This window comes from Neofelis nebulosa, chromosome 1, assembly GCF_028018385.1.
Source record: "Neofelis nebulosa isolate mNeoNeb1 chromosome 1, mNeoNeb1.pri, whole genome shotgun sequence".
Lineage (NCBI taxonomy): Eukaryota > Metazoa > Chordata > Mammalia > Carnivora > Felidae > Neofelis > Neofelis nebulosa.
The window spans coordinates 116761480-116784951 of record NC_080782.1 but is presented as its reverse complement, the minus strand read 5'-3'; the positions used below and the strand labels follow the sequence as shown (position 1 = coordinate 116784951).

Here is a 23472-nt window from a genome sequence, read left to right as displayed (position 1 = left end):
TGACTGTCAAATGTCAAATAAATCTCTACCCTGAAAAGGCCATATAGTATTTTAAGTAATAATGAAGTAGATACATACTCATAATATACCCATGTGCTATATGTCATGAAAGATAAAATGCTTTTTTTATTATAAATAAAATGTTTAAATTTTACTATAAGTTAGAAGAGAAAGACTGATTCCTTCTCAGGCAACTGAGGAAAACATTTTATAATAGGCTTTACCTCAGCTTAGTCAGCAAAGTTGATCCAGATTCTGAGAGGCAGAAGGAGCAACAATGTGTTTTAGAAAGAGAAAATATTAGTGGTCAGAAGTTAGGAAGAGAGGGACGATGGGGCACCTGGGGGCTCGGTCAGTTAAGTGCCTGACGTTGGTTCAGGTCCCAATCTCGTAGTCATTGAGTTCAAGCCCCTCATTGGGCTTGCTGCTGTCAGTGCAGAGCCTAACTCAGATCCTCTGCTCCCTCTCTCCCTGACCCTCCCCTGCATGCTCTCTCTCTCTCTCAAGAATAAACATTTTTTTTTTTAATATAGGAAGAGAAAAATGAAGATAACTTGGGATTTTAGTGTTTTCAGCCTCTGACCTTTGGCAAGGAAACTAGAAGATGAAATTGAGACATAAGGTATGCCAGATCACTGAAGAACAGTGAATCCCAAGCTAATGCAAATTTAATTTTATTGGCTGAACTTTGTTAAGCAATGGGGAGGCACTCCCATTTATTTTTCCCTGAGGTAGTTCGTCCGGGCCCCGCCTGCCCGGAGCTGATAGGCCTGGAAGACAACTTGTATAGCAGAAATAATGGGATTGTTGAACTTAGAAATAAACATTCTTGCAGAGGCATTTCCCCAAAATTTAGGGCAAACCAAATAATGATTTGTTTGAACTAAATCACCTGACCTGGGCAATACTGCTTCCTTGTCGTTTTAAGACTTTGGCGAATTTTCCCCTCATATTGTGCTGTGTTGGCAAACATTTAAGAAGCTGCTTCTGACAGTTATAATTAAGCTTCAAAGGGAACAGTCACAGCCAGACATTTAGTTGGGCTGAAATGATTTCCTTTTTTCCATTGTTACCAATGTGCAACTCACCCTAGCTTGTTTCCCATCATGTTTTCCAGAGGGCGAAGAAATGCTTCAATTTAGGATGGTAGGAAAAGTCAGTATGCCAGCAAGAATTTTTATTGCCATCTGATTCAGAGCTAGCTCTGAATCACCTTGGGCCACTGCACACTCCAAAAACACCATGACATTCTAGGAACTACTTGGTCCTGTCCCCTCATCAGTGCCCTTCAACCATCCTGACCAGGTAGACCATGCTTCAGCCTGCAGAGCTATTCAGTGTTCATACAGTCTATTGTCTTCCCACATCCATGTCTATTTGCCTGCCTTTTAGTTCAGTCATATCCATACCTGTGTGTCCTCCTCTTCTCCAGCATGCCCCCTCCACTACCAACCAGCCTCACTTAACCACAGAACTCTTATTTATCCTTCAAGACTCATGGTTGTGCAGATGTATCCTTTTTAAATGAGACCTTCTCTGATGATACTTAGAAAAATTAACTGGATCCTTATGCACTCATAGCACTTCAAAAACTAAACTGTTTCCAAATGAAATTTGAATTGTGTTATATGTATCTGACTTGCAAAACTGTGAGCTCTTGGAGTACAGGGATGGCCCAACGTTGCACGTACCAGATTGCCATTGGGAGGCGGAGGAAGGAAAACCACACAAACCTCCAGAAACCACTGAGAAATGTCAACTTCAAAGAGGGGCATAGAAGGTTAGGAGGCGGCTTAGATAAGATGGCCAAAAGATTAATAAGTAAAGAATGTAAGTAAATATGAAAATATCTGTAGGAGAATTTAAAACAAAATAAGGTAAACCCCCATCTTGCTTTCAAGATTGTTATAATCTTGTGGTGTAGAAAAAGCTACAGAACAACACTCCTCAGTAAATAGCAGAGCAGAGCAATCCAGTACCGATTTCTGGGGAACAGGTGTATAGAGAGAGGTTCTAAGAGAGGGATGAATGACCAGCCGTGTGGACTCCAGCCATGTCACCTTGAGCGCTCGAACTGATAAACTTGATGCAATCACCCAAGGTGATGCAGTGATGACTGGCCAAAATGAGCGAGATGAAATGCTCTCGATAGGAGTCAAGGAAATGAACCACAAAAGGAGAGGATAACATGGAGATAATTTCCTATTTAAAGCGTGCTTTCTGTGTGTCCTCTGTGTCAGTTTCTAAAGTACTGACTGGGACAGTAGTGTGTTCTTCCCAGGTGTATGAATTCATCCATCAGCACCTTTGTGTTCAGTTGTTGAACCAGTTACAGTAGTCCACTCCTGTATCTTTATACTTTCACAATTACAGCACGAGAGACTGTTCAATCCATTGTGTCTATTCTATAGCTTGAATCTACCAGTCTAGTTACCTTGTCAAAGAAGAAAATGAGGTTATTCTGAACTTCTTTTGTTTTTGTTTTTGGTTTTTTTTTTTTTTTTTTGGACTCCTAAGGAACAATGCCACCCTTTCCTGGTCCTCCTAAAGTTATGCTGTGGTAACGTCTTCTTGAATCTTATCCGAATTGATATGGAGCTGCAACACTTAAATGTAAAAAAAAAGAGGTTTGGGGAGGCTTACTAAGAAAACACACGTGCAAAATCAACTGCAAAAACTGTGAATTGATGAAGAAATACACAAAAACATAAAAAAGAAAGAAAATTAGGAAGACAGAAATCTTTGAATGAAATAGAAATTTTCTTAATACTGTGTTAAGATTCATAACATCAGTTAACTTGCAAAAGTCCTTACTTTATGACTTAGTTCGATTTCCATTGTGGCAAGAGTACTATAAGGAAATGTAGGTAGCCTTGATCACAATGAAATGGGATATGAAGGGAGTGTGGTCGGTGGAGCAAAGGCAGTGAATGGTGAAGGTTATATGAATTGAATAGAGAGAGAATTGCCACTCAATGATCTGCTGGTTGCAAAATCTGACTCCCAGTTTTTGATCGGCTGTCCATGTGTTCTTGCATGAGAGCGAGTATTAGGACCTAGTTCCTCTTTCTCAATAGAAAGCAGGTAAGTAAGTATATAGGGGCTTGTAAGTGACATTACAGTCCTGTTGAAATATATCTGTAGGAAACCAACAAAATGAAAGGAATGGTAGAAAACTAGAGAGCAAACATCTACATATGTAAAGGAAGGAAGAGGATAGATTTTGAGAAATGTTGTCTTACAATGGTAACTAGTGATCTCTGGTGAATATATAGTGCTTATTTTATAAAAATCTTCTTTGTTGGGCTCCTCGATGGCTCAATCGGTTGTGTCTGACTTCCGCTCAGGTCATGATCTCACAGTCTGTGAGTTCAAGCCCCACATCAGGCTCTTTGCTGACAGCTCAGAACCTGGAGCCTGCTTCAGATTCAGTGACTCCCTCTCTCTTTGCCCCTCACCCAGTCTCACTCTGTCTCTGTCTCTCTCTCTTTCTCAAAAATAAATAAACATTTAAAAATTCTTCTTTGCTTTTTGAATAAATGTGGAATAAATGCTAAATACAAGACAGAGATTTGGAGGATAAAATATTAGTAAAATAGATCTAGACAAACAGACAAATAGATGTCAGATGGGCATAATTTTACAAATTTACAAAGTAACACAGTTTTACAAAAAAAGTAAAGACACATATCAAAAGAATTAAAAAGAATAAGTAGAATTACTGTCAAAGCACAAGATTCTCAAACTCAAAATGCTTGCTAGGGCCAGCAACAAACAAATAAGGCGAATGAGTGAACCAGTGACACATTTAAATGAAGCCCTTACCCTAACCTTCAGCTTAACTTTCACCCTGGCAATGAGGGGTCCAAAAAAAGTTTGAGAAAATCTTCTGTTTTACATTTTGTTAAATATTCAAAATTTAAAAGTTATGGACTCTTTTAATTTTTTTAAACCACTGTGTGGGTCAAATGAAATGCATCAATAAATCAGAGTTGATCTTCATGCTACCGGTTTAAGATGTCTACCTTAGAGGATTAAGAAATGTTCTGTGCAGTGTAATATAACTCGCACTTCTCATTGTGTGATATGTAGAATATAGACATGTAGAATTTAGGCATGAAGCAATTAACGAAAAGAACATCCCAAGCAAAAGCAACGTCATGATGTAAGTTAGGAAAATACAAGTGTAATGGAAATAAATGAGAAACTATGAAGAACTTATTTTGAAAGGGGTGCTGAATCTATGATGGGGAGAAGCAGGAAATATGATAATATGAGCACTTAATAAAGAAGGTGAGGATAGTCAGGAGTGTGCATAGATTCTTTCAAAGCAAGTCATGTCCAATATGCCTCATTGTGTTTCATAAGGGTGGGAGCTTGGTACCATGCCAAAAAATGTGAACATTGATTTCAGTAGAGTAACCTTGGAGATAAGTTGATGAGATATCTTCAACCCTGTTTTGTTCAACGTTTGTCAGTGATGTTGATGATGGTCAAGAAGATCTTTACTAGATTTATAGCTGATACAAAGTTGATACGGATCACTAATGTGATGTCATACTCAAACCTAAATAATTTTGAGGCTGAATGCAAAATTTTAATAAAACACTAAAGGAGGAGCTGAGGAAGTTAAAGAAATAAGTATAACATGCATGTAAAGAACCCTGAAATCCACCTTATTAAGAATATTAAGATTTGGAAAAACTAATGAACATCCCTCATATCATACAGTTCATGGCAGAAGTGGAATGAATTCTTCGAGTCTATCTGGAATCAAAGTCTATGTTCTTTCTTATCCAGCACAGAACCAGCAAGTATAAAAGTACCAGGTAGTTTTCTTAGGAGAGCTTTAGCTTATATTTTGTAGTGAGTGTAGTGAGTGAGAGATTGGGGTAAATGTCCTTTAAGGTCATAATTAATTATAAAAATCTATGTTTTATTGTTTTCTGATAACACATTAAAGAAGTTTGCACCTAATATACTCAGTAGAGTGGATCCAATTGTACATAAGCTAAGGTTTCTATGTCAAAGAATGAAATGTTCTTATTTATATTGTTTTCTTCATTTCACAATAATAGCAGAAAACACTTGTTTTGCCAATGAAAGATATTTCCATCTCAGTTATAAAACAAACATTTTCTGAGCACCTATTAATTGCTAAGGATATTTGGAAGTACTGTAGATACCACGAAATTTCCTCCCATAAAGCATTCAAAAAAAATTTAAATACACTTTTTAAGGTTCTTCATTGGTTGCCTTTGACATTTTTAGTGTCTGACATCTGAACTATAACGTTCTGTAAAAGACTTTAAGATTATGTGTATGGGAGCATGTATATGTCTATGTGTGTGTTACACCACACTCCTTAGAATGAAAATACTGAATGCTTGCCCAACACATGCCTTTCATTCCCTCTTCTTCCTTTCCTCTCTTTCCTATCCGTACTCCTCACTCCCCATTTCCTCCACCCATGAAATTCACGTCTTTCAAAACTGTCAGGGAAGCAGTTAAAAGCAAATAATTCTTATTTTTGTTATTTTGTTCTTTTGCTTCACTTTTGATTAAACAGCAATATCTTACCTGATTACCAAATTCAATACAATGTATTGACCGTTTCTAAAGACAGAAAATGCATCCTAAATTATGAGATTAATCAAATTAAAATTCCTAAAAATATGTTCTCTCCAAAAAGAAAATAAATATCCTGAAATAAAAGGAACAATTTGTGAACTACATATGTATTTTCTTTGCTTTTTTTTTCTTTTTTTAAAGTTTATTTATTTATTTTGAGCGAGAGAGAGAGAGAGAGAGAGAGCAGGGGAGGGGCAGAGAGAGAGAGGGTGAGAGAGAATCCCTAGCAGGCTGCACACCATCAGCATGGAGCCCGATGTGGGGCTCAAACCTGCAAACCATGAGATCATGACCTGAGCAGAAACCAAGAGTCAGGAGCTTAACTGACTGAGCCACCCAGGCAACCCTGAATTCTGTATATTTTTCTCAAAGCTATTACTATAAAAGGAAGTCCATTGTTTAGAAGTATGATTTTAAGTTATTCATACACACAACAAATCAGTCACCTGTGTTTATTTTTTATTTTTATTTTTTTATTTGATTATAGCCAACACACAGTGTTACTTAGTTTTAGGTGTACAACATAATGACTCAGTTTCTCTATACCTTACATTGTCCTCTCCACCAACCTAGCAACTGTCTGTTACCATACCATGCTGTTACAATGTCATTGACTCTATTCCCTCTGCCTTTTATTCTTGTGACTTATTCATCCCATAATTGTTCACCCTTGCCTTCACCCATTTTGTTCAACTACCCACACCCTTTCTGGCTGGCAACTGTCAATTTGTTTTCTGCATTTATAGACTTAATTCTGCTTTTTGTTTGTTTGTTCATTTGTTTTGTTTTTAGATTCCACAAAGGAGTGTTTAAACTGGGCACATTCGTCATGTTCTTCCAACACTTTAAATTGTTGTACTTTTCTTCATGATATTTTAAGTAGCTGTTTATGATTTGAAACTTTCTCATTATCATTATACCCATTGTTTATTTTTGTTGTTATTCCCATAAAGAAAGCTATGGCATCCAACTCTTTGATCTCTCTTGCAATTAAATTGGCCATGATAGTCAATGGGTCTATGTATATGGACAGTGTATTTTCAAGGAGTTAAAACAAAAAGCTTTAGTATGACCATTCTTTTTTTACTTCACAGAGAAAAGGGAAATATTTAATATACTGTATTTCAAATATTCCTCGATTGGGTAACTTAAAAAAAAACACTTTAAGTTTTTTGTTTAAATTCCAGTTAGTTAACATACAGTATAATTATTAGTTTCAGGTGTACAATATAGTGATTCAACACTTCCATACATCACCAGTGGTTCTAAACATAGTTTTTGCAAATAAAAAACATACATTGATGGACTCCCTTCTTCATTTGACTTCAGAATTAAAACTCACTGGCATTTGACAATGGCAATTATTTTAAAAATTAACAAGCTGATCCCTCCCCAGAAAGTGCTTTTTCAGATGTAGTCCTGGTGACAGTGTAGGATACCTATTTCTCTGGGGTACACCTTGGATGATGTGGACTTTGAAAATTCAAGTTACACCCAAGATTCCATTCCCTGGTGGTTACTCATCTGGACCACAGACATGCAGGACCTGTCTGAAAGAGACCTAGGCATCAAGCGGGCTCCACCAGTGAATCATCCCTTTAATACAGCAAAACCTTAGAGGGAAGAGCAGGGAGGATATATTGGTTGTTAGGAAAACGTAGGCTACAGGTGGAAAATGACATCCTCAATTATTAATAAGACCCAAGGTGCGAGTCACATAATTGTTCTAATTTTTAAGCATGATGGAGAGCATGAAGCCTTTCTTTAAGTTGGTAAGAGGTCCCAATAAACGCCTAAACTTTACAGATTTGCATGTGGTTTTAGAATGTGATTTATAAAGAAGGTGGAGATCCCAACTCCCTTGATCGTCTCTCTCTCTATATATATATATGTCTCATTGTGTGTTTTAGTGCTCTGGGAAGTGTCTTGACACAGAACCTGAGCTGGACAAAGCACTCTTGACCTGAGTGAGCTAACTGGCACCATGAAATTATTGAGTGTCTTTCTGCTCCTGTCTCTGGCTCTTTTCAGCATTTTCTCAGGTGAGTTTTTTTTTCTTAAAATTATAATCCAGTATTTATACTTAACTGGAAATAAGTGTATTTCTCTACCATATTTCACAATTCTAACGATTTTGATATTTAGAAAATTCTGAGATCATAATAATGATAATGATTGTGATAATGAAAATTGTGATAGTAATGATAAACATAACTTTTGTGTTGAGCATATACCATATTCCAGGCATGTACTAAGGGCTTTTATTCATTATCTCCAATACACATGGCAAGGTATTTATATCTATATTCTATATATAAAAAGAAGAACATGGCACAAAGAACTTAGGAAAATTGCCAAAGGACTTGCAGCTAGTAAGTAGAATTTAGAATTTGAATCCAAGACTTCTAGACATTACAGTTGATATTTGTTCCACAGAAGTAGTCTGGAGGATGAGTAATCATTGTAACTATTAGTTTGGCTTCTGAGACAAAAGGAAGATTTCCTGTCCTTATTATTCTTATAATTGGGCTGCAAATAACTGAAATTGAAGCCAGGAGGAAAAAGGCCACTCAGAGAATGCTCCAGAAAAGTGAATGAATCCTAAAATGCAGAAACATATAGGCTGGTAGTAAATTAATCCTTCAGGCACGGGACTATCTTTTGTCACTTTAATGAGCAATGGTCATATATTCTATCAATTCAGACTGTTTACAGGGTCATTACAGTTCAATCTGGCATTTTTCATCACAGGATCATGTGCACAAACAGGGCCACTGTACCTATTTACTTCCTTCTTTATTATTCTCTTCTTTGCTGTTGCAGTGGACAAAGCACATGCTAGAGACTCGAGACCCAACACCTAGGCCCAAATCTGCCACTAATGGCCTGTGTCACCTGGAGAAATAGCACAACATTTTGAGATCTTCTCTCCTTTGTAGAATACTAGAAATGTGTGGGTTCTGGGAACTTCCATGTCTGATACAACGTTTTCCAGTGACAAAAGTGGTTGAATTTTGCTATCAGAGATTTTAAATGGCTGAACATGTAAAAAAAACAAGAATTTTTCATTGAAACTAAGCAGATGGACAAGTCATGGTTTGCCGGGAACTGGTCATATTTATGTAAATAAATACACTTAGAAATATTTTTTTTAAATTGGATACAAGATTTCAGTGATGCTATTGAGTGAGTTTGACTACGTAAGCCAAACAGCTTGAGTGAGTGGTTCAGTCAATTGCTGAGGTGACATAAAAAATAGATCTATAATTACATTAAAATTTACTTACAAAGATAGTTTCAGAAATTAACTGATATCCTTTTATTGCTTCTCTTTACAAAAGCTAATGGATATTCTCATTGGATCTGATTGGCCAACACCAAACACTAACACAAAATTGAGTTCTTCACAGACTTATCCGTATTTGGGAAGGCACTGGGCCTAAGAGTCTTAATGTGCCAAGGGAAATGAAGATCAGTCTTGGCATTTCCTTTTTACAGCTGTGTGATAACACTTCTGTGTGTCATTTTCCTCTTCTATAAAATGGGAATGTAAAAGGGCTGGCCCTACATGGCGTTTTAAATGAGAAAATGCATGCAAAGTCCTTAACATAGTGAGTGGGGCATAGTAAGAGTTCGATGAACACCTATTAATATTGCCATTATTAAAGTTTAATAATAAGAATACTGGATTGGACTCAGACATTGTAAATATTAATTCTACTTCTGCCTTGACATTTCCTACCTAGGAGACATTTGGTGAAATCTCTCCTCTTCTGATTAAAGACCTGTACAGTGGAGAAATGATGAAAAATCATAACAATGTATTGTCATAAAAATCATTTGAACCGGTCATAAAAATATAGGCTTTCAGGCCCCATGTGATCTTATACAATGGAGTTTTCAAATGATTATCCTTAGAATCTATACTTGGTTGTTGTTTTGTTTTTGCTGTTGAAATTGTGCTTTACTTATTTATTTTTTTAGTAGAGAAATTCTCTTTTTTTATTGAATATAGTGGGCACACAGTGTTACTTTAGTTACAGGTGTAGAACATAGTGATTCAACAAGTCGCATACATTATGCTCTGCTCACCATAATGAGAGCTACCATCTAGTAACCCACCACACGGGTTACTGCAGTAAGGTTGGTAATCACTACAGCAGATGTTCATTAACTTCCTTTTAAATTTAAAAGCCTTGGGGCGCCTGGGTGGCGCAGTCGGTTAAGCGTCCGACTTCAGCCAGGTCACGATCTCGCGGTCCGTGAGTTCGAGCCCCGCGTCAGGCTCTGGGCCGATGGCTCAGAGCCTGGAGCCTGTTTCCGATTCTGTGTCTCCCTCTCTCTCTGCCCCTCCCCCGTTCATGCTCTGTCTCTCTCTGTCCCAAAAATAAAATAAAAAATGTTGAAAATAAATTTAAAAGCCTTGTGCTGACCAGAGTTAGAGAAGGATCACACTTAGTCATCCACTTTCTGTCATCAAAGTGGCCTTGGGCTTACATGTGAGAAGTGTTGTTGACATAGAAGTTCCACAGAAATGGCCAGAAATCAGCAGCAGCTTCTACCAGAACTGAACCTAAGACTTTTATATCAGTATTTTAAACCACTGAGCGAATTAGCCACAACCTAAAATTCACACACATAATCTTAAAGGTGGAGGGAGAGAGAGAAGCAAGACTGTATTTATGGACTTTTTTTCTCTTTCAGGAATTTAGAAAGATGTAGCAGGAGAATGAGTCATAGAGAAGAGAATGAGTTTGTCCTTACAAGTCTATATTTGGGCCAAGTCTTTTTTTTTTTAATTTTTTTAACGTTTTATTTATTTTTGAGACAGAGAGAGACAGAGCATGAATGGGGGAGGGGCAGAGAGAGAGGGAGACACAGAATCCGAAACAGGCTCCAGGCTCTGAGCCATCAGCCCAGAGCCCGACGCGGGGCTTGAACTCACGGACCTCGAGATCATGACCTGAGCTGAAGTCGGACGCTTAACCGACTGAGCCACCCAGGCGCCCCTGGGCCAAGTCTTTAAAGCTGGTTGAGTATAAAGGGCAGAAGTGCAATGTGGGGCTCAAAGAACAAACAAATGTAGTGCCTTCCCCAACTGCCTGTAACAAAGGCTTTGGGGAGGGACTCCATGCATTTGAATCCTAGAATGTCAAAGTTAGAGGAAATTTTCCAACCCAGCTTCCGACCCAGTGAAGCCAGAGATGACAAGGTCATTTCCAGAGTAAATGAGTGACTCGACCAGGGCAGTCACATGAATTTCCAGACCCTTAAATTATTTCCTCTCACCTCATCCCAACCTCCAGAAAATATTACCCCATTATAGTACATGTGCTTATATCCCTTTCAAACTTTCTACTGCTCCCTAAGAAGTGAACACATATAAAAAATAAAACTACCATGCCATGATTTGTTGAGATGACCAAGAACCAAGAACAAGAATCATGCTGGGCTTGGGCATGTCCTAATTTTGCAAATCTCTCTTTTTTGCACACTCAGAGACTACCTTGTTTGGATTTTGTGCTTTTTTTTTTCAGGTGTCTTCAGTCAAGAAGGAAAGGTCAGTACATATTTTTTATCTTTTATTCAGACCTGGGTGGTGTTTGGCTAGAATTCCCAGACCAAAGAGAGGTTTGCCTGCGGGTGAAAGAGCAGAAACAATGAACAAGCAGACCGAATGCAGAAATCAGAAGCAAATCCTTTTTCAACTGTAGCATCTCTACGAATATACTGTGTTCCACTTAAAAGAGCCTAAATGCCCATTCTCAGATTTTGTTAAAGTGAAATGAGTATAAATAAAAACAGGATGAATCTGTGATAGCACTGATTTCTATCACTCATTTCACTGTGTGATCTTGGGCAAGTTACTCGGCTTCTCTGAGCTGTAATTTCCACAACTATAGAAAAGGGATAATATTATTCACCTCATAGAGTTAGATTTAAGTTAAATAAACTATGTGGGAGCATTTGGTAAAAGGATGACTTAGCGATTAATCGTTACCAGTTTATCAAGGAGTTATTAGGACAGAGGCTGCTACTTTCTGTTTGGAAGCAAGGCAGCCGGCGGAGGCAGCTTGTTTAATGTTTTGCACTGAGGATACACACACTGATTACTCAAACCGAAATACAATTTGGGTTAAAAATAGGAATAGACACAAGTTATCTTCAAGATATGGCTGATTAATCCACCAACTTTTTTCCAGTTTTCTTGTTCTACCAAAAGACAAATCATCAGTATTTGCTCTGCCAATCCTGTCCCTGTGTCTATACTGAACATTTTTACGTGACTTTTGGCCTTGGTTCTTGATTATCCTTGTTGTGCTCAAGAACTCTTGGCGTCCAAAGTTTCCAGATACCACTGCCAAATGATTGGAGTTAGCAAAGGAACTGAAAAATATTTTCCAGTCCTTGTATACCTACCACTTGCATAAAACTTTTTTTTATTTCAAATTTTAGGATCTCAGAAATTGATGCATGCCTTACAATCGATGATGCCTTACAATTAACTGCCAGTGTGTGTGTGTGTCTTTGTGTGTGTGCACACACATGCACTTGTGTCCTAGTGCACGTGCACATGTGTTTGTATTGCTATATATAATCGTACATTCTAAATTTGATTTATTCTTATGTTTAAATATATATGGTAGCACAGTCTATGTTAAATATCAAAACAAACAAACAGAGAAAGGACATCAGATCAAGACAAACATTTCATATCCCATTAGGTAGTAATATGTGATAAGGCTATTATACATACGTTTAAAATATATGGAATTTAACCCCAGCTTTCTCCTTAACACACAAGTTGCTTCTCTTCTTTCAGCTTGGAATTCCAGATGGGACTTTTAGTGTTTTCTAGGACTCATCTAAAATCTGCAATTTACTAATGCTATTCCTTTAGATGGACCCAAGTCTTAGAGTCTGCTTCCCTGAGGATCACGGGGGATGCTTCCTCAGTATGCCAATCCCTAAGCACCATGCCAGACTTACTGAATAATAATCACACAGCTGGGGAGTTTTGAATCTACATTCTAGGTAATTATCTGATGCTGGGAAGCAGTGACTTTCAAACATTCAAACACACTAGAGACAACATAGACCAGTCCTTGTTCGAATACTTACAGGCTGTCTCTTGGGATGTCTCTTGCCTTCTCATTGTCTCTGTTTCCACATCCCTAAAATGAAAATATGGATTCAATGATCTTTAAAGCCTCTTCTGGCCTTAGGTATCTGAATCCTATGAAGGCTACTGTTTTTCTTCTGCGTGGCTGGAAGGATGGTGACAGTCCCATCAACAGACAGAAGTTGAAACTGTCTTTAGGAGCATGCCTACTCAAGTTGATCCAGCCAGTACAAAGGGAGAAAGATTTTCTCTGACATCAAAGTCATTCTTCTGATGCCAAGAAAGCTCTCCATGATGGAGCACTGATGGGAAGTTAGAGTGAGCAGCTGAAATTATTGACTTGTAAAAGTTTCACATTCTTTCAAAGAGAGTGTTCAAACTAAACAAAAAGCATGTTCCTGGACTTTTGGAATTCAGAGTCTTGTAAAATTTTCCCCATAAATGTAAATGACTAATATGCTGTCAGCTCTTTAATTTGCCAAGTAGGAACATTAAGTAATATAAAAATAATATAGTAATAATAATAATTAAAAGTAAAACTACTATTTGCCCTCATCAGCCTTCATTAAAGAAATTATTGTATCATACCAAAGTGCTTGAATGACATAATCTCAAAATAAAGATAGTTTTTTTAATGGAATAGATTTTTCTTTTAGAACTACTCCCTACATTGTTTTATTTTTCTTATTTCCCTACCAAGCTGTGTATTTAGGAACATAATCTTTTTGTTTGTTTGTTTGTTTTTTGTTTTTCTTTTAATTTATTTATTTAAAAATTTTTTTAATGTTTATTATTTTTTCTCAATATATGAAGTTTATTGTCAAATTGGTTTCCATACAACATCCAGTGCTCATCCCAAAAGGTGCCCTCCTCAATACTCATCACCCACCCTTCCCTCCCTCCCACCCCCCATCAACCCTCAGTTAGTTCTCAGTTTTTAAGAGTCTCTTATGCTTTGGCTCTCTCCCACTCTAACCTCTTTTTTTTTTTCCTTCCCCTCCCCCATGGGTTTCTGTTAAGTTTCTCAGGATCCACATAAGAGTGAAACCATATGGTATCAGTCTTTCTCTGTATGGCTTATTTCACTTAGCATCACACTCTCCAGTTCCATCCATGTTGCTACAAAGGGCCATATTTCATTCTTTCTCATTGCCACGTAGTACTCCATTGTGTATATAAACCAGAATTTCTTTATCCATTCATCAGTTGATGGACATTTAGGCTCTTTCCATAATTTGGCTATTGTTGAGAGGGCTGCTATAAACATTGGGGTACAAGTGCCCCTATGCATCAGTACTCCTGTATCCCTTGGGTAATTTCCTAGCAGTGCTATTGCTGGGTCATAGGGTAGGTCTATTTTTAATTTTTTGAGGAAACTCCACACTGTTTTTAGGAACATAATCTTAAGGATCTGTTTAAAAGAATATTCCAGATTGAAATTAACATAACAAACTGCTGAAAACTAATAATCGTCAACTATTTCCCCTTTACAATAATTTTAAGATATCTATATTTATTTCTGGTAGTATTTTTTAAATTGTTTTTAATGTTTATTTATTTTTGAGAGTGAGAGAAACAGAGCACAAGCAAGAGAGAGACAGAGAGAGAAGGAGACACAGAATCCAAGGCGGGCTCCAGGCTCTGAGCTGTCAGCACAGAGCCTGACACAGGGCTCAAATTCACAGACCGTGAGATCATGACATGAGCCGAAGTCAGATGCTTTACCACCTGAGTCACCCAAGTGCCCCTATTTCTGTTAGTATTTTAAGTTAAAGGCATGGTAAATATTAGTATAGTAAAACATTAGTTTTACTATTAAATATTAAATATTTGCTATTAAATATTTAAAAAATATTAGTATCGTAAAACAATGGTCTATGGCTAAAATATGTTTGGGACAGTTCATTTTTCCTAATTAACTTGCATTAATTTACAGTTAAGATACTGACAGAATAACTAAATACAACTTGGCAGTGTTAACCAGCATCTATAACTACAGATAGGAGAACTCAGGCTTTAGAAAGAGGACCTATCTCCTTCAAGTTTACCAACAGCAGTAAAACTGTGCAGTCAGCATCTTTGGATGCCAGACTCCACATTGAGTGAGCTTCTGTAGCTCCACACTACCCCTGATCAGCAGTAGAAAGCCATTGTGCCGTACATGTGAATGCATAGTTTTCTTTTTTTTAATGTTTATTTGCTTATTTATTTTGAGAGAGTATGAGGTGGAGGAGAGCAGAGAGAGAGGGAGAGAGAAAGAATCCCAAGCAGGATCCACGCTGTCAGCGCAGAGCCCAACTCCAGGCTCGATTTCAGGAACCACAAGATCGTGACCCGAGCCGAAATCAAGAGTTGGACGCTTAACTGACTGAGACACGCAGGCACCCCAAGCAGCATAATTTTCTAAACAAATACATGCTATCGTTTACTATCCTCGCTTCTTAAGTGAAAAAGTACTAAAATGAAAACAGTCATTTAAAATAAGCAAATTTGTCTCCACGTGCAGCAGGGATTTGGGAACTTGGAGGACTTAGAAACAGAGAGCATAATTCACTACCTTGGCTCGGAAAGAAATGTTGAGGGTGGTGACAGGTCATAAATTTGGAATTGGTGAAGAGGGACGTAAGGTAAAGAAATGCATGAAGGGTGATACTCGCAACGGGAAAGAAGTGGCAATGTTTTAACCTGAGGTAGGTTGAAGAATCTGAAGAATGGTGCTATGGTAAAAAGTGAAAAAAAAAAAAACCCACGAAATGTAGAACTAATTTGGAGGGAGAGATAAAGAATTATATTTTGGCATAATTTAATATGAAGTGTGAATCAAATCATTGGCTAAAATTGCCCTATATATTTCACCTATTCTCGCCTTTACTGAAAAATACTCCCTGTGCATATATATCAGCTCCCTTCTTTATCATACCCCTCCCTGACTTGGCTTCTGCTTCCCTGTCTTCACACTCCTTCCACACACCAAAAGTGCTCTTTAAAAAAAAAAAAAAAAAAGGCCGCTTTCAGGACATAGCCATTATTCATGATTTCTTTATGTGCTATAATTGATCACTCCAAATGTTTTTGGAACTCTCCCCTGACTTCTACACTACGTCAATACCCTGGATCTCCAACTATTTCTCTTCTATTCCCTTTATTGTCTTTTCTGTTTTCTTCCCAAGAATTCACTATGGGAATTTTCAAGAAAATTCTATGTATTTGATTTTCTCTCTCAGAACATGTATTTTCCCAGATGATACTGATGAGTTCCAGACCTTTTTTCCCTTTAGTCTTCATCAAAATCTCAGACTCTAATTCCTAATTGTCAGAAATATACCATTCTCAACATTTCTTTCCTGAGCCAATGCAGTGAATTCTGCTCTCTGTTTCTAATTCCAAGTTTCAAAATCCCTGCTGTATGTGCTGATTTTAAACAACTGTTTTCATTATAGTACTTTTTTGCTTAAGAAGTCCTACACTCTGGTGTGTGTGTGCACATGTGTGTGTGTGTGTGTGTGTGTGTGTGTGTGTGATTGTGTATGTATTTGCAAATTTTTACTGGATTTATTTGTAGAACTAAAATGCTGGACTAAAATACCAATAATCCTGACTCTTTAGTTGATTTAGTAACCATATGAGCTCATTTTCCAGACAAGTTAAAGGATTTGGTAGTCACTATTAGCAAAAAAACATATTCGAGTACTAAAGTGTCATTTTATTCCAAATTTTAGAGGGCACAGTGTTTTGAAGAACCACAAGGGGTCACCCAAGTGCCTAGAAGCAGTCTCTGGAAACTGAACTAAGGAAATAAATGGAGGCGCTTTTTAAATCCAACACCAATTTTAAAAACATCCCAAAATTCACTAAAATAGGATAAGAAATAATGGGCTCCAGAAATTGTATATTGTGATACAGTATACACTGTTAGTATTTGTGGTAGCAATATTCCAGATACCTGGAGCTTTACAAAGTGTTTTCAAAGGGTTTATCATCAGAGTTAGGGCAGGCTTGCAAGAAGAAGCTCATTTTCCACACTCCTAGCCCAGGGCTATTTCAAATATTCTATCCTGACTTTCTACAACTTTTACATGACCACCTTGGATTCTCATAGCAACTCTGGCAGTGAAGCGTAGAAACTGTTATTTCTTTTCAAGTTTTTAATTAAGAAAATTGAGGCACAGATATTGAGTACTTTGTCTAAGATGGCACAACTAGTTAATGGCAAGCAGCAGAACAAGTCCTATAATGGGATCCTTTGGCTCCAGTTCAGGGATGGTTGGAAGCCACTACAATCTGAAAGTGTGAGGTGTGTCTATTTTCTAAGGAAGTGTGTTCGTATGCCATTTGATTGATTTGCTTTTAATTGTTGAAACCTTTTGTTCTTCCAGTAATTCCAGGGGGCAGTGGAAGGGGAAAGTGGGCTTGGGGAAGGACGTGGTGTGTAGACACTCTCACGGTGTCTTCCCAACTGCCTCTCCATATTTGCCCCCCAACTGCCTCTTCCATATCTGCTTTCTAAAGGACAAAAGAGGGTGGATTACAAGATCAGAGGGCCGACTGCCAGGGAAAGGTATCTTAAGGAGGTGTCTCTCTCATGTAAGAGACTTTCTTTTTTCTTTACCTCACTGACCTGACAGTAGAGACACACAAAACTCCGACTGAGATGTGCTGTCCTCAGCTTCCATGCTGCCTGTGCCTGGCCCACGGGGGCATCTGTCACACACTGTGCCATAACGATCTATGTCGTCTCTGCTTCCCTGATGCAGATGAGATGGTGAGCCTACTGAGAGTGTTTGTGACTGATTCCTCTTTGTATCATCAGCACCCAGCACTGTGTCCTCCAAATTACTAGCTACCCATTGGCTGTTTGTGGAATAAATGAAAATATTAATGATGATTCAGGGGTTTACAGTTCTTTCTTGGCCCAAGCACACAGTTGCAAATGTGTACATCAACGACTTAAATGTAAAATACAAAACAGCTTTTGAGAAGAAAGTGTCCTATGATTTATAATGCCCCAAAGATTTTCCAGCCTTTTTTCCATTTGGAGACCTACAGGAAAGATTACTCTCCTGGAGGTATTAAGAAAGGGTAGCGTTTTCTTTAAGAGTTGTGGGAGCGAGTGGGACTCAAGGTGAAACTATCTCCTATGCAACCATGCCCTAAGATCTCTGATAAATACCATACTGCCCAACATCAACAGTACAAGTGCCTAATTTCAACAAAAAACTATATTTAATAGTCTCAGATGCCTTAAACCTGATATATGTGCTATTTTTAAACTCAGTTGTGTGGTTCTTTTGCTGAGCATTTCTCCATGAAAACCTTCAGAGAGGTTTGTCAGTATACAATTGTTTACATAAATTCTTGAACAAATGATTCATTTCACCTTTTCCCATACATTCCGTTCATAAGGTACTTCAATAAAGTCTGTATGTCTTGACTGTAAGTGTGGTCAAGGGTGCTTACCGACAGGTGTTCTTTTTTTCTCTCAATGAGGATGTGTTGGAAATCAGCCACAGCAGATTGTTGGCAATTTGGATCAGCAATGAGAAGGAATATGTCCAAGCACTGATTTCAGTGCTTCCTGGTTATGTGGCATTGGTAAGCCACATAATTTTCCTGAGGATCACTATTCATATCCATAAACTGGTTAACATAACATTATTCAATGCATATCTCAGGGTTATGCATTGAGTTAAGTGAGACTTAACTAATCCACATAAGAATAGTTTAAATATTATGAATCCATTAATAAACATAAGATAGGTGGAGTAAAGGATGGTCCCTGTGTTCATGTTTAGATGTTACTTCATTTCAGGGGCGCCCAGGTGGCTCAGTCAGTTAAGCATCAGACTCTTGATCTCAGCTGAGGTCTTGATCTTAGGGTCATGAGTCCAAGCATGGTGTTGTGTTCTGAGCTGGGTGAGAATCCTACTTAAAAATAAATAAATAAATAAATAAATAAATAAATAAATAAATAAATGTAACTTCATTCCACACAGCTGACATTTGGAAGAGCTCAGTTTGACCTATTACATATTGCCCATACCTTGTCATAAAATGAGTCAAATGTCATTTGCACAGCAGATACTTACTCAGTTGACACTGAATTGAAAAGAATCTTAAAACTCCAGGCTACTTCTGAGAGACCACTATAAGTAAGGAGACATATTAGTGGCATTGGTACCACCATTCCTTCCATAGAACTCATGACGAGATTTACTAATTAGTCATAGCATATGTTTTCATCAAGGCTGGATGCAACCTCAGAATCCTTCTAAATAGAGCAGCTTAGATAGCCATTACTGTGTTTTTACAGTAGGCACAAAAGTTCAAATTCCACAAATAGACTCTGAGATAGAAGAAGTTACTAATAAAGACATTAGAATGGTATTTTCAAGAGATTATAAATGGATGTAGCAGCCATGGAGAAAACTAACAAGCCATCAGATAACATCTGGGAACTCTTTGCTTGCAAGGAGTTCCTTGCAATAGCATCCATATCTTTATAGCAATGCAGGAGTGCTATTAGAGTTAAATTAATACAGTAAAAAAAAAGAGAGGAAAGAAGGAAGGGAAGGAGGAAGGAAGAAAAGAGGGGAAGAAGGAAGAAAAGAAAAAGCAAGCAGCATGTAAAGCCCCAAAACGACTCTCATTTAGAATAATTTAGTGTTGGAGCAAAAAGTCCTACCTATAGCATTTGCCTCACTCCTTATATGATGAGTAAGCATCTGCTGTACACCATTAACTTTCTCCTGAATACAATAACTACAGAAATGGGTTTCCTGTGTCTCAAAGGGAAAGTCTCAGTTACATTTAATAAATTCTAGTTAAGCAGATAAGGAAAGCTATTTTCTATTTCAGGAAGCTTTATATCATGGGTGTGTGTGTGTGTGTGTGTGTGTAAGTTTACCCCAAGCTTCTGTTCTAAGAGACAGTCCCTTAGACAGAATGCATTAATGTCAATGTCACTGTGCTTACGTTGGTAGATTGACTGCGGTGAGTTCCGGGATCCCAAGGTCTATTGCACACGGGAATCTAATCCCCACTGTGGTTCTGATGGCCAGACATACGGCAATCAATGTGCCTTCTGTAAGGCGGTGGTGTAAGTATTCATCAAAATCAGAAACATGAGAAGCTTGGAGAAAATTTATCATCGATAAAAATATTCTTTTATCCAAATTATTTTCAGACATTTCATTTTATACCAAATTATATGTTACTAAGGTACCAATTTCCATCCATTCTTCTCTTTTATTTTAATGGAAAGAGCCTTTCAGGAAAGAATAGAGTAAAAGATTATCCTTTATTATTCAGACTATTCAAACTTTACAGTTAGTATACTAGGAAGATTCTACCAAGGACCAATATTTATTGAATTTCCACATTTATAAGGAACAGAACAGATGCTGTAGATTTTAGCTAATAAACTGTGACCTTCCCAGTAGATCAGTTTATAATTAATAAAAATTTATCCAACCAATCAGTCAATCTTTTAGTCTGATTGATTACTCTATAACCAAGGGAATTATAACCTTTGTTTACGCCAGATAAAAGTTGTCTCACTTCCTCACCACTGTCTTCATTTCCTTGTATTAGAGTTTCTTCTGTGAATGTCTTAATTACCCTCAACTTTGCTGTAAAATTCCTAAGCACGGGTATTATATAACTCCCTATTAATAATAAGAAAGCCAAGCATACAGAGTGAAATTAATACATAGTGAATCAACACATAACAAATATGTGCCTCTTGCTTATGTAACATATCTGACTATCACCAAACTTTTCCCAGAAGAAAAGCAGTAGGGTAAGATGAGATTTGATTTAATGGATGCCTACTACTGAGAAGAACTGAATATATGATCTGCTATAAAATGCCAAATTCCTGAACACTTGGTTCAACTCCTTACATCTTCTATCAGAACTATGACACTAGAATCTTTGCCATTATCTCTCCTGTCACTTTTGCCTTTTCCGGCTGTGTACATACTTACTCTGAGACAATGAACACTTGAAACCAAAAGGTCTAAGCCAGGGCAAAACTCTGAAATTTGTTTACATTTCATGCTGTCTGTAATTTGTCCAGATGTCATCTCTGAGTACATTTAATTGACTTCTGCCTTGTCGTAAATGTGGAGAAATGTAGAATCACATGACTACATGAACTATGGAAAGCAAACCTTTTTCCAACCTTTGTGAGGAATATTGATGATACTGCACTGACCATGCATTCATCTTTCTCTTTTGTAGGAAAAGTGGTGGGAAGATCAACCTAAAGCATCAAGGAAAATGCTGAAGTTTTGTGCAGTGTCTGTGCTGACTTCCAGCTGCTGCTTTTCTCACTTCTGTTTTTCTCTAATGGATCCTTTAAATTTATAAGACACACCTACTCTGCCTGGCTCTTGGGTAGTTCAATACATATCTATTTCCCTGGATTTGCTTGTCAATAAAGTAAATTCTGTAGAAGCATTTCTTGTGTTTTTACTCTGAGATCAAGAAGACATACAGATAATTACATGGCTTATTGACTGGCATAAACTTGGATAAAAAGACCTGGGTTTTTTTGGATCTAAATCAACCAAGCAGTCACTGTGGGATCTTGGGAAAATCTCTTCCCCTCTCTTATTCTTACAGTTGCCATGTGGATGGTAAAGTATTTTTAACAATGTGATACTACATTAGGCTTACAGTTATTTTACAATATCTATTATTTAAGCTGTAGAATACATAATATCGTTTCTTCCTAATTTCAGGAAAAGTATTTTATATAAAAATAAAACGTTCAGCTTCTCTAGACCCCAGCTTTCTCATCTTTATGGAATGGTGGACTTATGCAGATAGATGTCACCCTTTATTTATACAATTGAATAGGACCTAACCAAACTGGGGGATGCATTTAATATTTAGATAAAGAGCCTGGGAGTGGATTAAGTTATGCTAGGGAAGATAGACACCTTCTACTTCCTGAAGTGTGGGATTTGTGCTCTTCCATGCTTACAGACTATTCCTTTTGCTGGAGAAAAATGATCATATAATATATAGTTAGGGTAATAAGAGGGTGGACCATTGAGTCACACAGACCAGAATGTGAGTCATGAGTCTCACATAAGCTATTTGTTTTTGAACAAGTCATTTGATTTCTTTGATTTATGATGTATTCACCTTTAAAATGGAGACACTAGTATCTATGTCCTAAATTTATCAAAAAGATTAGGAAAATGAAGCATGTAAGCAGTTAAATGATCTCTGACATGTAACAAGAGGTCAAAAATCAGTAGATTTTGCTGTTATGTTCTGTTTTCAATTTCAGCATTATACTTCTTCACTGCCCAGGATATTTTTGTTCTTTTTCTCAGTATTTACACAGTTTTTTTCTACCTTCTGTTCCTTTAACATTTTTTAAAATTCTCATCACGTGAGGTTTTTTCTGTCCTTTTTTTATCTGTATACTAAGTGCCCTGTTTCTTGGGGAAATTCAGTTCTTTTCTCCTTTTTAGTTCTTACTCCCTGAAGTAATGTATTATTTCTAACGGAGGCATGAAGACACTATGTGTAGTTGGGAAACTGAGTCATTGTGCATCTTTAAACGTATCCCTCCCAATGTGGTCCACTCCTCCTCTCTCCCTGTTAGAGCAGTCCCCTCCCCTCAGTCCAGATTCCTGTCAGCTGTCCACACAAAATGTGTATTTCCACCTCACTATTCTGTCTGACCTGGAATGCCTCTTGGACCACCTTGTGCCACTCTGTCTACCCTTTCTAAAACACATCTTTTACTTACATCTTAAGACTACCATTTACTTCAAGGTTTATTTCAGGTGCCATAACTGAGTAAATAATTAAATTACTATCTCTTGTATAGTTCTGAGCTATTCTTTGGGGATGAAAGGGAAGCAAATAAAAAATAAACCACAGAAAGCCAGAAATCTGGTATTTCTTAGAAAGAAGAAGCAAGTCACATATAAAATAATTAATGGTCAAAATACAGGAGTTTGGGTTCAGAGATGTATACGCTTTTCAAACTTGAGGTTTGACAGTGAATCCACACTTAAAAATATCCATATCATAGTTTGCAAAGCTTACATCAAAAGAAAAGAATGTAAGCATGTAGTGTACTATTTTTTTTTACAGGTCGTGTAGTCCTAACTGATATGCATAGTGAAGTTGTTAAGAGGGAAGGGTACCGATCCCTGCAATTCACTTTGAATTGTGTCAAAGATGGATTAACGGACAGATATCCAACAAAACTAGCAAAGGAAAATAGTAATGGTAAAATCTAGCTGGTGGGTTTAAAGGGGTTCACTAAAAATTTATTTTAATATTGCTGTATGTTTAAAATTTTTTGTTAAAAATGTTTTTGAATATTTTTTTAATATGAGGTTCTTCTAACAGATGCAAATATTCATAATTCTGTCTACTTTCCTCATCACTGTGATAGCCAAGACAAAACATACTGTTCCAGGTATAGTTTGTACTATTCTCTTCAAAGCATAAAAAAATAATTCATTTGATCTGAACACTCATATCTATCATTATACCTTCAAATGACCATGGGAACTTTGTCAAAATTGGATCATACCAATAACCACTAGCTACCCTCAGGCATTTTTCTTTCCACGCCAGATGTTGCCAAGTCACGTCTTTCTCATATATTTGCCTCTTACTGTTTTTTTTTTAAGCTAAATTCATTGCAGAAACAATGTGGTATGTCAATGATTAGACTTGAGTGG

The 23472-nt window shown here is 37.3% G+C and overlaps 1 protein-coding gene across 1 annotated transcript; it reads left to right on the top strand.

The window, feature by feature from the left end:
* The first annotated feature begins 7549 nt into the window (after window positions 1-7549).
* LOC131512935 (serine protease inhibitor Kazal-type 6-like) lies at window positions 7550-21214 on the top strand. Its single transcript, XM_058732208.1, has 4 exons — window positions 7550-7673; window positions 11169-11191; window positions 19735-19850; window positions 20996-21214. The coding sequence occupies exons 1-4, from the start codon at window positions 7616-7618 to the stop codon at window positions 21039-21041; spliced, it is 243 nt and encodes an 80-aa protein (XP_058588191.1). The 5' UTR covers window positions 7550-7615; the 3' UTR covers window positions 21042-21214.
* Window positions 21215-23472: the final 2258 nt, after the last annotated feature.

What these genes read in the sequence shown, in the direction of transcription:
- LOC131512935 (XM_058732208.1), top strand. Translation starts at nt 7,616, where the DNA reads ATGAAATTATTGAGTGTCTTTCTGCTCCTGTCTCTGGCTCTTTTCAGC. An exon ending in TCTTTTCAGCATTTTCTCAG is followed by an intron (nt 7,674 to 11,168) that starts GTGAGTTTTTTT and finishes TTTTTTTTTCAG; the next exon opens with GTGTCTTCAGTCAAGAAGGA. An exon ending in GCCTTCTGTAAGGCGGTGGT is followed by an intron (nt 19,851 to 20,995) that starts GTAAGTATTCAT and finishes TCTCTTTTGTAG; the next exon opens with GAAAAGTGGTGGGAAGATCA.